The sequence below is a fragment of the Ixodes scapularis genome, unplaced genomic scaffold (assembly GCF_016920785.2).
Source record: "Ixodes scapularis isolate PalLabHiFi unplaced genomic scaffold, ASM1692078v2 PGA_scaffold13__105_contigs__length_92229423, whole genome shotgun sequence".
NCBI classification, from domain to species: Eukaryota; Metazoa; Arthropoda; class Arachnida; order Ixodida; family Ixodidae; genus Ixodes; species Ixodes scapularis.
Genome location: NW_024609839.1, coordinates 73,238,411 through 73,252,554, shown reverse-complemented (window position 1 = coordinate 73,252,554; position 14,144 = coordinate 73,238,411). Strand labels below are relative to the sequence as shown.

Genomic DNA, 14,144 nt, shown 5'->3' with positions numbered 1-14,144 from the left:
GACCGCGCTTATTAATCTGTGGCTTGCAAGTGTCCCGTGCTTCTCCATGGCCCGCCGCTCGGCTCTCCCCTCCTGGAGTCGAACACGCACGTAATACACGGCAATATGTTTGATATAGACTCGACGTAAGCCTTACCTTTGGATCACTTTCCTCTTCGCAATGCCGAATAGAACTCGTAAAGGTTGAAATAGAGCTTAGCAGTGAGGAAACCGGAAAAGGATGTACAAACATAAGCTTACGTTGTACGTGTTTTTGTCCGTCCCTTACTGTTTTCATTCGTCAAAAGGTTAGCGGTGCAAAGTGAAATGTGATTGAGCTTTCACCATCGTATCAATCACGACTGTGCGCACACAAGGGGCTTGGGGGATGGAAACTACGGCAGTGTGCCAACCTAAGTTTGTCAGAAAGCCTGCCCTACAGGGTCCAAGTACAGATTATTGGCATGCGATGCAGATACCCCCAAGTGAAACAAAGACCTTAATCAGTTCCAGGACCGATTGTGTTCTTCGATTGGGTATTGGAGCACTGAAAACCCGATACACCGGGACATTTACACCCAACACTTCCGGCTATTGAGCTTTTGAAGTAATACTGCATCAGGACACAGTGACACAATCTCCCAGTTGTGCACGACTGAAGTAAACTGGCGATTCGGGACACCGCACAACGTTGAACCAAAACCGAAATCCATGCGCGCTCCACTCCTGGCACACAGGTTCCCAGAATGCAACGCTCACAGCGACAGATTTATGGAAGTAGTCTATAGGGGGTATTCACTGGACACCATATTTGAGGGCGATGTTTAGAGCACATGCTCAGAACGAGCTCACATTAGGCTGTTCAGACCGGCGATCTTGACGGAGTGGAATGTGCATTGCAAAAGAACTGCGGAAACTCTCTATCAGCACGCATACAGATATGGCCACCAGTGAATACTCCCTAGGGAGTAAGGTTGAATCCCAGAAATCAAGCAAGATTGAATTGCTTAGCTGTTTGTGCCAGCTGGCAGTGCAGAGAAAAACATCTGCCTGTTACACTTACACTGGGGTTTCATACACCTGAAGAACGTAGTTGCGTACCCATTACGCCCATACCCCATACGACTAAATAACACGAGATTGTTTAAAAGTACATTTATTTATGCTTGGCAGATAAGAGTTCACTATTTTTCCATTAATTCAGTTTTCCTTTTTGCAATTGTTAAGTTTAAGTGTCGAAGCAAAAAAGATGTGTATAAGAGCGATTGTTACGAATGGGTTCTGCAAGAAAATGCAAACAAGTAGTTTTTTTTTTTTTTTTTTAAGATGTCGCATACAGTCAGTTTATTCTCATACTTCCATTTGGCCCAAAATATAGTCGACAAGCTGCACTGCTATTAATACACACAACTGATGCCCAAAATTTAAAAAGCTAAACAATGGGTTCACAGGCATACACAAATATAAAAATATTTTCTGAAAACTTCAAGCGTGAATTCCCTCGTTTTTATGCAACACTCGTCAGCCCCCAAATCACTGAGACCTAGAAAACATTCATGCTACTTCCATGTTGTAGTACAAGACACAAAAATAAAACTGGCAGACATTTGGCTTGTCACATAAAACACTGAATGGCAGTAACGTGAATCTGGCATAGTTAATCAAAAGTCGACACAAAGCAGGAACGCATCTGCAAGCTGTGGAAAGTTCCCTAGTCTGGAAGTAAAAAAAAAAAAAAAATCATAATATACATGAAAAAACTAGAGCTTTAAATTTAAAGAAACTAAACTTGCGTCTAAAACCTAAAAAATCTAAAACCTGCAATTGTTCTCAAACTGAAAAAGCATCTAAAGGCATTCATGCTACTTCTACACAAAAGACAAAAAAAAAAAAAAATCTTGCTTGCTTGTTTAAAAGAAAAGGCAATTGGTCCAAAACGGGGGCACATCTGCGAATCGTGAAAAAAACAAAACAAAAAAAAACATGTTTTCTTGAAAATTGCTGAACGTCCCCATTTATCCGGCCCAAAACCACCATAGTCGTTACACTGTTTCCACATAAAAGGTAGAAGCACGAGAGAAAAAAAAAGAAGGGTCAAGAACACGAAACTTGCAGAATTATTCCGTCACCATATAAAAAGAGCGCTCCAGTGGGGAGTGTGGAGAAAGCGTTCACGGACGAGTCGAAAGAGCCTTCGACCCGACAATGTGCTTGGAGTGTCCGCCGAGACCGTTGTAGCCGGTTCGGATGACAGACGGAGGGGAACCGGACGACGAAAGGCCGGGGCGGAACAGGTTCCCCCGCGTGACCAGTGGCAGCCTGGTCGGCACGGCGACGTCGCCCGGCTTCTTCCAGGCACACATGACGATCTAAAACAGAAAAAGCAGATGACAAACTCAGTCCAGCATCGGATGAGTACATGCACGCTTCAAGCATGTTCGCTTCACACATATTTACACTTCGATTGTCTGCAGATAGTTTTATTGAGAATGCGTTTTACGAGTCGTCTCTCATGGGAAAATTGTCTAGAACGAGCGTCGTGAACAGGCGCCATGAACAAATGTCACGAACAAGTGACACACTGAGAGTGTTTAAACACTACATCAACGTTATATATATGAAATTTATATATACAGTTCGAACACCAGGTCGGTGTGGTGGCAGTCGGATACTAGTATAGCCACTGAGCTGCATAGTACAGCTGGCTTTGGGCGGGTAAACGATTTCATTTGAATGTGCCGCAGAAGGCAGCATACTTTGAATGTGGACAGAAGGGAAGTGTGAATATTCAAATTTGAATTGAACAATGATTGCCCAAATAATTTGATTAGACTTTCGAATGTCTATACCCATTTTTTCCTCAAGAAAAAAACAACCGCATCTCCACGTGGTGAATGACGTTGATTGGGGCGAAGCTCTGGTGGTGCTTGTCTGCGTAGACGGTGAGCCGCAGCATGCCGAGCCTTTCGTTTGTTTTCATCCATGTCAGAAAGAGAATGTGTGGTATGAAACGTGGTTATACACACATTTGAGCATTTGACCGCAGCACCCTCTCGTCTATAAACGTTGAGCCAATGCATGCAAAGTTTAAGGCAATTATATACGCATTTGACCGTCTCCTGTATAGACGTTGAGCGGCTACATGCAACGTTTCATCCATGACATCCCCAGCTCTTGAGTTACTACAACATCTCAGAGCCCCCTACTTGTCCCGCAGTCGTGGCCGAGTGGTTAAGGTGATGGACTAGAAATCCACTGGGGTATCTCCGCACAGATTCAAATCCTGTCAAATGCAGAAAAATTTTTTTTTTTTTTTTTTGCTTTACACAAGCAAGTTGAGCTCACGAGCACGAGCACCAGCAAGATCGATGTGAGCACGGACGCCGGATGGACAAGGCTAGACCCTAAAGGAGCTTCGCCCCTAAAAAGCAAATTCTGTGCACTGGTCATACGCGGTGCAAAGTAGTTCTTACGAGATTTGGTTGTCTGAGGAAAAAGCAATGCTTTTGGCACTTGGAATGTGGAAGTCTTGATAAAGTGACATATCTAACCTAAAACTTATCTACCTACCTATGTCAAATTCTTTACATAAAGGGGGAAGTCAGTAATGCTACGCGAGGATTGGGACTTTTTTTACTACGGCCCTTGAGGTGAAAACAAATATAGTATTAAAATTTTGAAATATCTCGATACATTGAATATTTGTACTGCTTGCAGAAAGACCGGTTCATTCTGGAACGCTGTTCTTGTATGGAATAGTCCTCACAGTCCGTGACAAGTTTGATTTTTCAGTGCGGTATCAGTTACACCCAGTGTTGCCAATAGTGGTTTTCCCACTATATTTAGCGGCTTTTGGTTTTGTCTAGCGGGAAAAATTATTGTTTTGCGGGAGGAAAGAATTTTAGCCATTTTTATTTAACAATACTGTAAGCCTTCATTTGAAGGCTATTACAGAAGAGGTGAACAGTTCATACAAAAAACACACACAGTCCTATAATAACACACGACAAAGAAAATTGTAACACTGTCAATAATATTAGCATATACATCCTTCCAGGCTTATACTTATTGGGAAAAACAACTGTTCTAAAAACAAATCAAGAGTAGAAATATCTTTTGAGTTTACAACACATTGTGGAAGACCGTTCCATTCTTCAATTGTTTGTGCAAAACAGGAATACTTAAAAACATTGATTCTACCATAGTATGGTTGAACCGCCATGTCATGATTTAAGTGTCGTGATCGCTTATGCCCGCCCTTCTTTCAGATACAACTACGAGTCAATTTTTAATTGCCTAGTATATGGGGAAAAAAACGGTCTTAGCCTTGCTATCCTCTGTCTAGTTTCTAATGGCTGGAGGCCACACTGATTCAGCATTCTAGTCACAGTCTGTTTGTCTATACTTAGAAAGAATAAAACGCACAGCCAACCTTTGAATCTTTTCTAATGTGTCTTTGTCTATCTTCTTAGTAGGACTCCCACACCAGATTCATATATTCCAAAATAGGACGTATCATGTCATCTTGGAGTTTTTTTTTGGAGGTATAAAATTTTTATACCAAATTACCATCAATTTTGCATCTGCGAGATCCATAATACGACAGTCGTGATTGCTTACTCTCAGTAATATTGTGATCAGTTAAAGGAGATGTCATCAAGATATCACTGTGCAGGGGTGAGACAGGTGAAACAGGTTTTGGAGCAATTTTTGGAGCAGGAAGTATAGGATTTTGGAGCAGCTTAGGAGCACAAAATTCTAGTTTTGGAGCAGCAGTTTATGCATTTTGGAGCAACTTCGAAGCAGAAAAGTCTACAGTTTGGAGCAGATTAGGAGCAGAAGATGTTAGAGCAGCTTATCAGCCAGTTAAATAATAAAAAATCTGACTTTTCTTTTTAATAATTTTTTCCCACCCTGGTTCCATTACGTGATCAGCGCCAATATGCACAGAGACAAAATATTAAAAAAAAGCAAAAAAAACGGGAAAGGCACAAGTGAGTTCAATGCGCATAGTTGACAACAAGAAACACAGGCTTGCCGCAAAGTTAGGTGGGCGCCAGGTACTTCAAGCTTATACGAACTGGCGCCAAAGCGCAATTGTAATGCAAAACTTTTTAAAGCGGTGATTCAAGAGCATGAACAGGGAAACACGGTTTGCTACAACCAGACATCGATCGGAAACTCGTAGAAAGCGCGTGCAGATAGAAAAAAACTGCACACAAAAGTGAGTCGCAAGGTAAATAGTGAATTGGTAGAAAAACTACGCCAAGACAGCGAGACCGCGTGACAGCGCACCGTAGCATGTAGTCGCGAATGACAGCGTAAAGTAGTAGCACGAAAATCGGGAAAATACCACGTATCGTAGGCATAGAAGGGTACTACAGCTAAAATCTTCGAGTTCGGCTGTTGCTTGCACCACCCTGTACCTGTGCCGTATACTTTACTCCGACGAGATTGAATGTTGCCAACCAAGCGCTCGTTTCCCGCTAAATCTAGCGTCGTCGCAATTATTTTTTTTAGTTACTTTTGGCACAGTGTGGCGCAATTTTGACCGATTTCGCGTTTTTGGCGCAACTAGGCGCAGAAAATTGGGTTTGTATCAAAATAGCGCAATTGGCGCAGATGTCACACCCCTGCACTGTGTCAAATATCGGAACACAACTCGCTTCTTTTGCACACAACTCTGAATAGCTCGAATGTGTCAATGTGCCTTTGAATTTTTTGTCACAGCTGCAAGATAAAATAGGCCCAATGAAGTATGCCCATTCCGCAATTTTGGCTTCGGATCATCTGGGTGAACTATGCCGTAATCAGTTTTGGGTCAGCGAAGGGGCTAAGCATCTCCAGCTTCACCGATCGAAGTGCAGTGCGTTGATCAGGAACGTTCTCTCCCCTTAATTCGTTGACGAGTTGCTTTCCGACCTAGGATCTGGAAGCTACAGCCTGGTTCTAGATGAACCAAAAGACATCCATCACACCCTGAACAACGGACAAGATTCGCTTAAGATAGTACAGTCCTTCTCAACAAGGTGACTGTCCACCTTGTTGCGCACAAAAAGAACAAAAAATTGCAGCAACTAAATGTAAATGGGACAAACTCAGTCTTGTTCGCTGGAACAACCGTGAAACAACTGTTGCCTTCTGGGACGAGGTCAAGAAATACAGGGATGCCTCCAACACAAACCCCTTCCTTGACCTTGCTGATTTTGCTTTAGCAACACTTACTGTCTAGGTTGAATGCAGAGGTTGAGGACATGTTCAGCCAGATGAACATAGTCAAGTCCAAGCAGAGGAACATGATGTCTACAGAGATGACCAATTTCATTATGACAAGGAGGGACAAACTATGGGACAAACTCAGTCTTGTTCGTTGGAACAACCGTGAAACAACTGTTGCCTTCTGGGACGAGGTCAAGAAATACAGGGATGCCTCCAACACAAACCCCTTCCTTGACCTTGCTGATTTTGCTTTAGCAACACTTACTGCCTAGGTTGAATGCAGAGGTTGAGGACATGTTCAGCCAGATGAACATAGTCAAGTCCAAGCAGAGGAACATGATGTCTACAGAGATGACCAATTTCATTATGACAAAGAGGGACAAGCTATGGGACAAACTCAGTCTTGTTCGCTGGAACAACCGTGAAACAACTGTTGCCTTCTGGGACGAAGTCAAGAAATACAGGGATGCCTCCAACACAAACCCCTTCCTTGACCTTGCTGATTTTGCTTTAGCAACACTTACTGCCTAGGTTGAATGCAGAGGTTGAGGACATGTTCAGCCAGATGAACATAGTCAAGTCCAAGCAGAGGAACAGAATGTTTACAGAGATGACCAATTTCATTATGACAAAGAGGGACAAGCTATGGGACAAACTCAGTCTTGTTCGCTGGAACAACCGTGAAAGAACTGTTGCCTTCTGGGACGAGGTCAAGAAATATGGGGATGCCTCCAGCACAAACCCCTTCCTTGACCTTGCTGATTTTGCTTTAGCAACACTTACTGCCTAGGTTGAATGCAGAGGACATGTTCAGCCAGATGAACATAGTCAAGTCCAAGCAGAGGAACAGGATGTCTACAGAGATGACCAATTTCATTATGACAAAGAGGGACAAACTATGGGACAAACTCAGTCTTGTTCGCTGGAACAACCGTGAAACAACTGTTGCCTTCTGGGACAAGGTCAAGAAATACAGGGATGCCTCCAACACAAACCCCTTCCTTGATCTTGCTGATTTTGCTTTAGCAACACTTTTACTGCCTAGGTTGAATGTAGAGGTTGAGAGCATTATCAGTCGGATGAACATAGTCAACTCAAAGCAGAGGAACAGGATGTCTACATTTTGACAATGAGGGCTGGCCTCCGAAGGGAGAACGAACGCCGTTCTAGCTATGAATTCCCATCGGATCTTCTAAGAAAGATCAGTACCATGGAGGTTAACCTCGGCAAACCCGGCGGCGACACACCAGGAACCATTGGCACCAGCAAAAAACATCAAGGTGCCGATGAAGCAGACATCTTTCTGCGAACAAAGGGGCGTGGCAAGACAGATTTCCAGTCAGAAAGAAAAAGAAAGCCTCCTTTTAAATTTTTAATATATATATACATATATATATATACCGTGATTATACTGCTGGGCAAGAATTAAAGCAATAAAATGTGTTCAAAAGTAATTTTCGCACAATGTCTTCAATTTAGTGGTTTTTAACGGTTTTCGGTGTCCCGACTGCGGGTTTTCAATCCTTGAGTTGGCAACACTGACCTTCTGAGACGAGAGCCCGACTTTGTTCTCATTTCTGTAATCGAGAGCAGAAATAGTCCTACTCAAGACGAGCATTTGGCCAATCGTGAAAGGCCGGTCACAGCGATGCCAATAGTGCTAGAGAGCATTTACATACCTTGACGCTTGGGGACGGAACTTCGGGAGACAGCGTAGTTTCGGGATCTGTCAGGCGTGGTCGCTTCAGCCGTTCGGGTGCTGGGCTGCACAAAAAAATAAAAAATAAAAACATTTTTATTTGAAGCGTGGTACTGTTCTCGCTTTACGCTCAAACATTCCGAGAAACCAAGTCGCACTATTGATGAAACATTGTGACAGAAAACAGCTAGACCCTTTGAAACTCTAGACTCGCCTACGGTATCGAAACTTGGGGTGAAATAAGAATCATGATATTAGTAAATGATAATCTCACGCTAGTATTTTTTGCGGACGGCTATATTTTACGTTCCAACCGACAGATTCTGGAGAGCGCTTAAAAATCGGCCTCGAGGCGGCGCGATGAGTCTCGGGATATTTGCCCGTGAAGTCACGCTCGCAACGTCACGAGCCCAGTAACGTCAAAGGGTAATTATGATCGTTGTCGCAAGGTGGCGCCACCATGATCGTCAATGCGTTACAATCCCGCCAAGTGGGAACACCTGAGGTACAGTGTACTCAAACTGAGAGGTGTGCAAAGTGCCACTCGTTCCCGCGCGCCTCCATCGGACACGACACGCCGTGGCGCTGCCCCTGAAGGGCTCGTGACGCGAGACATTCCAACGAAGCTCAGCCCCCCAACTACCTGCCAGGTGGTAGTGGGGAATCGCTTTATTCATTTCAAAATTGCTTTTCTTGCGTTTACGGACGAAAGACTGGTGTATGCGAGCTGCTGTTATAAAGGAGACCACGTCTACACAAAGAAATGCAAGAGGCATGCAATGCAATGTGACAAAAAAAAAAAAGCGGCACTAAAAGGGTTAATACAAGGCAACCATAAAAGTCAGTTTCCCAAAATTGTTTCAAACAATGCGTAGCCTGCCGTCCGCCTACCATTAGGACAAATGCGTCTGGTCTCCGAGCCACACACACTTTCAAAATCATGCCACAAACAGGTTCTCTATACATCGCACAGTTTTTATTTTTAGAAATGCGGCACATTAAAAAACAGAACCTCATGTTGCTAAAAAGCAATCAAGCATTACACATAGTTTTTGTGTAAGCATCAAATATATTTGGCACTGGAAAAAAATCGGCCACTTACGTTAAGTCCTTATTTCAAACTCTGTAGACGACCCACCCACTGAAAAGCGCCACACCACTGTCTCCTTCCAAACAGAAAAGTCCGTCTGCTGTGTTCCCTGTCACCATCGCAGCTAAGTGTCTACCGAATGGATGCACACAAAAACGCCGAGTTTGAGAGGTGCTCGGGGAGACGTACCTTTCTTGCAGGGAATGATCGAGCAGCATGTGATCGTGGTGCCTCTTTTCCTTCAGGATCCTAATCCGCTTCTCAGCATCCTGAAGCAACTTCTTCGTTTCCCCCACCTCAGCCTCCAGCGCCTTGAGCTCCACCACCTGTCGCTTGGCCCGGGCAGTCCAGTGGCTTGCCTCCTTTATCAGACGTGTCACCTCGTTCGCCATATTGGATCGCGAGTCCTTTGTCGACTGCAGTTCCCTGAAAAAAACCGACCGAGGTAGGTATGTTCACCATACGGCTGCTCTCGTTCATCCAGAAGCATCCCTCGGTAAGGGGTACTCCGGCAATTTTACGAGCTAGCCCAATGAACTACATTTTCGCAATTAACGGCCTTTACTCCTTCCGATATGCTATTTAGTGTCGCGAAATTAAAAATAGTTATTGTGAAATCTACAAATAAGAACCAACGCTAACACCAAAATTCAAATACAGCCGCACTTTTCACTGCTGCGACATCAGTGGCAGGCAGGCTTGCCAGTTGAGCAGGCAGTCTAAAATTATGCCGTCACACTCGTGCACGGGTGCTGAAGCGTACTTCCAAAGCATTAATTGCACACCATGAAATTTTTTCTAATCATTTGGGAATGAATCCTATAGTTCAAAGAGTAAACCCCTACCTTCCGCCGGCGTCACTTTTTCAATCTTGCTGGTAGAGACTTTCAGTTTGAAAAACACAGGAAGGACCAACACTGATTTCAAAAACTTGTGAAAAAAAAAGCTAGAGTTACACCTATGCACTTCTTATGAGTTGTGAATGTGAAAGCATGCAAGCCGCTCGTCCGCTCCCTTTTTCGTCTGCTGCATACTTTTTTTCGCAGGTCAGTGCGCGCGCTCCCCTGGGTACGCTGACCTCGGACGCTCCGTGTTAACGGAGCACTGATGGACACGCAGCACCATGGGGTGAGCGGTCGTGGAAACTGACGAGCGCAGCGGCCAATACCAGCCCAGTCGACGCGCGCCAGCCAGTGGAACCGAAGGCGAAATCCATCAGCTTTACTTCGCTCCTTTGGGATCAGGGAAACTAGGTGCCGTTTTCGCGCTTAAAACTGACGACGTCAGCTCGCTCCATGGGACCCCAGTTAATGCTTTCGCATTAAAAAGAAATACATATATTTTGGCCAAACATTTGGGATACCATTTCAGCCATGTTGGTTGGAGTGTTTAGAAAAGTGTCAAGCAAATCTGCGACCACGAAGAAACGCCAAAGTACCCCTTTAAGTCCCGTTCGCACACTTAGTTTGCATGCTGGCACCATCTACGGGGCGAATCTGGAACTATTATTTGTGAGATCAAATGCATGTAGTATCCATAAGAGATGGTCGTTTATAACATCAAAAAGTTTTTCTAGCCGAGAAAGAATAAAAGAGTAAAATATATTTATGATGACGACATCAACCAGGTAGTGCAGTTCAAGTCACCGTGCCATGATTCGCCCACCACCATCACCTTCCTCATAATTAACTGCCGTAGCATTAAAAATAAGATTGACGATTTTTCTAGCCTCATTGGTTGTTATCGGCATAGAATCATAGCTAGCTGAAGGTAGGTAGCTAGAGGTAACAGATCGTAAGGCGTTTCCTGGTCACTTCATTTGCTACAGGAAAGATAGAAATAGTCATGGCGGAGGTGTGTTTGTTCTCAGGGAAAGTTTCCCGCTAGTGAGGAAATTGACATTGTGCGACTTCAACACTAATGCAGTTTCCCCACTAAATTTAGCGCGGAAGCTGCATTGGTGTTAAGGTCACGTGACGTTGCATGACAACAGGAAGTCGCGACGTCATTTCTGTTGCCTCACATAAAAATTCCAAATACCCTAGCTAAAAACAGCTTCGCTGTAAAAGAGGAAATCTACAGAAACTGCAGGTGTTCCACAACAATTCAACACATGGTGCCAGTGCCTTCTCTCATCGCAAGACTATTTAAGACGCAAGGTCATAAGCAGTTGCAAGTGTGTGAACCAGCCTTTAGAAATGACAAGTCTTTTCGTTACTGCAGCACACCCAGAAGTGTACCAAGGCTGCTTCGTTGCAAAGAAAACCGTTTTACTAAACTGTTCCTGCAGAAAGAGAGGAGCGAGGAACGATCGTGTGGAAGAGTGGAAACAATCAGCCGTGGCCAGTTGCTACCAACAAAGAAACACAAAGCGACGAAATAGGTAAACAATGTAGGAGAGTAGGGGAGAGTAGTAGTTCACCACTAAAGTAAGGCCAAAAAGTTCCTTCTTTTTTTAACTGGATATGCACAGCCTACTTTCCTATTAAGGGACACCGACAGCCCCAAAAATATTTTTAGATTTATTATAATGTCAGAAGACTAACCAATCCATATTTTGCTACAGACTCTGATATATGTTTACTAAAATAAAAAAAATGCAACTGCTCGAAACTGAAACTGGACTGGGGAGGAACAAGAAATATAAAGGAGTGAGAGTTGGCAGGCTTGAGTAGACAAGCAGTATTCGTCAAAAAAGAATAATAATAATGACAAAAATAAAAAAAGGGCAACTTCAAGACAGTGTGCAAAACTGTTTCCGAAATAAAATTTGGGGGTGGCCTATACCACCTAGAGGACAAAGCATAGACCTTTCACCTTCCCCCCAACCCTATAACGCCATCGCTAGTGGATTCATGTAGCGCCGCCTCGCTTGCGTCAGAACGACTGCCAGCGCGTCTCGCAACGAGCGTGACACTAGCACGCCAAGATTCTTGTCAAGGTTTAGCAGGGTTGCCGCCTACGGGTGGGTTGGCGATCCACTAACGAGAACGTCGTGCACGGGCCCGGTCTTCTAGGAGCTATTGATCTGGCACGCCCCAGCGAAGCCGAGGATTAATCTTGATCACTAGGAGACATTTGGACATGCAACTGAAATCTTGGCTATGTGGCGCCCTCTTGGCAGTACGCTCTTGTTGGAGTGCGGGAACCTCGGTCGGGATTCAAATCCGCCACCTGGGGACTTGTAGGCCGGCACATTGCCTCGCAGCCACCGAAGCGGCCCGAAAACAAAAACCCCGGTGACATAACCAGATTGACATGAACTAGGACCCCCAATTAAAGCCAAGTCGGCATGAAACTTGTGCCTTAGGGTTAGGCAACAAACATGTTGAGAGAAATTACCGTTTCAGGAGACAGCAGTATGTTGCAAGCTGCTTCTGCGTCCCATAGCCGTCGCCGTAGGACCTGAGGAGCTCTTCGGCTTCTTTCGATGTACTCTCCATCAGTTTCCTCACACTGAAAGGAAAATAAAAAGAAGAGGTAAAAAAAGGGGACAGTCTATACAGGTTCAGTTACTGCACATTCTACCGACACAGTTTACATACTGGTGGCATTGTGCTGATTTAAGGAGCATTCATAGACCAACTTCTCATTTATAAAATCATGTCCGCTCCCTCAAGAGCTTTAAACACTGCTCAAGAACCCACTTGCGGAAGAGCGAAATCCTTGTGCACACTGGATGGATGAATGGGTACGGCTGAACTTTTTAATTAAAATCTGGCGGTGGCTTGCACCATCCAGCCAAATCTACAGTCAGTAGTTGGCATCCTTTAAGGATGCCAACTTCTATCGCATTTTTAGTAGGGAAACAGACGAAGCACGAGCATAAATTTTGGATTTCTAGGATGCTTGGAGCCCGTAAGATAAGTTATCACCAAGAACAGACAATCTCAGAAACGTCTTTGGTGCCCCTTTTAATATTCCTTTCCAAGCATAATTTTCGGCTTGTAAACTAATGTCTTTTTTTTTTTTTTTTTGCATTGTTACAGGCTCTATATTTTTTTAACAATATCACGCGAACGCTGACCGGCCGTAGATCAGCGCCTTATCGCGGAGTGAAACAGGGGAGCCGGACTATGCGCGTGTGGCAGAAGGCACACACCTAGCCTCGCTGACTTGCTGTTTCACGCCGCGATAAGGCACTGATACGGCGGGTGTTCTTCGGAGTTTTTTTTTTTTAGGATTTATCCGAAAGCACGGAACCCAAACTATTGGGGTACAATAGTCAACACGTGTGACAGAGGCAAGCGAGCCTGCCATGCCGCGCAGTTTGTGAGCTATTCATAGTGAGCAAAAAGAGAAGCCCGGGCCCAAGAGACAGCGGGTCGGGCTGGGCCGGGTTCATTGACCCGTGCAGGCCTCCGGTTGCCTCCACCTTCAATCCCGCAAGACACTGCGCCCAGTATGTCCCGGTAGCGTTTCCCCAACTCTGGCCCGGGGTTCTTAAAGGTTACATAACCAATTACTGTGAAAGAACTCACTTCTCGCACTCCTCGAGCCGGGCCCTCAGCACGATGTTCTCGTCCGACAACTGCCTCTTTTCGGCGACCTCTTTCTTCATGGACCGCAGTTTGCTCTCCAGCAAGTTCCGGTCACCAATCGCCGTCATGTACTTTTCCTTAATCTGCTGGACTTCGTCTTCGCGCTGAATGAGGAACGCCTTCAAAGCGTCAGCGGCTTCCTGCTGCTTGATTTTCTCCACGCCAGCGGCCCGCAGCTTGGCTTTGGCATCGTCCAGTTGGTTCTGGAGACTGCTCACGTCCTCGTCCCTGGACTCGGAAGCGGAAAAGAAGAGCTTGAAGATCTGTCGCTGTCGGAGAGGCTTGCGGCACGTAGGGCAGGTCTTGGACATCTCGTGCCAGTGGAGAAGGCAGAGTTCGTGAAAAACATGGCCGCAGGCCGTGGTGTTCACGTTGTCGATGCTGGTGCGGTCGAAACAGTCCATGCAGATGCTGCATGTAACACGCATGGTTGTGGAGGCTAGCGCAAGTTTAAACAAAGCTACACTTTTCGGACAGGTTCTAAATAACCTACTGGGCGTATGTCAGCGCATGTGCCACTGCAGCAACTGTCCTTAACCTTAGTGCCTTCCTTCCGCCCAGCGCTGCCGCGCTGCCTGCTGGCTTTTTGAAAAAAACGCCGCCTTTGTTCAATGTT

At 45.0% G+C, this 14,144-nt stretch overlaps 1 protein-coding gene across 1 annotated transcript; it reads right to left on the bottom strand.

Annotated features, from left to right (window-relative positions):
- Positions 1-1,294: 1,294 nt before the first annotated feature.
- On the bottom strand, positions 1,295-14,111 carry LOC120837700 (E3 ubiquitin-protein ligase TRAIP). Its single transcript, XM_040207243.3, has 5 exons — positions 13,469-14,111; positions 12,330-12,443; positions 9,177-9,413; positions 7,878-7,962; positions 1,295-2,348 (listed from the first exon to the last, which is right to left on the bottom strand). The coding sequence occupies exons 1-5, from the start codon at positions 13,954-13,956 to the stop codon at positions 2,151-2,153; spliced, it is 1,122 nt and encodes a 373-aa protein (XP_040063177.1). The 5' UTR covers positions 13,957-14,111; the 3' UTR covers positions 1,295-2,150.
- Between the last annotated feature and the right edge of the window lie 33 nt (positions 14,112-14,144).

Coding starts and splice junctions, on each gene's coding strand:
- LOC120837700 (XM_040207243.3), bottom strand. CDS start 13,956: ATGCGTGTTACATGCAGCATCTGCATGGACTGTTTCGACCGCACCAGC. Junction 12,444..13,468: donor CGGCTCGAGGAGTGCGAGAA/GTGAGTTCTTTC, acceptor TTTTCCTTTCAG/TGTGAGGAAACTGATGGAGA. Junction 7,963..9,176: donor GATCATTCCCTGCAAGAAAG/GTACGTCTCCCC, acceptor TTTTTTGTGCAG/CCCAGCACCCGAACGGCTGA.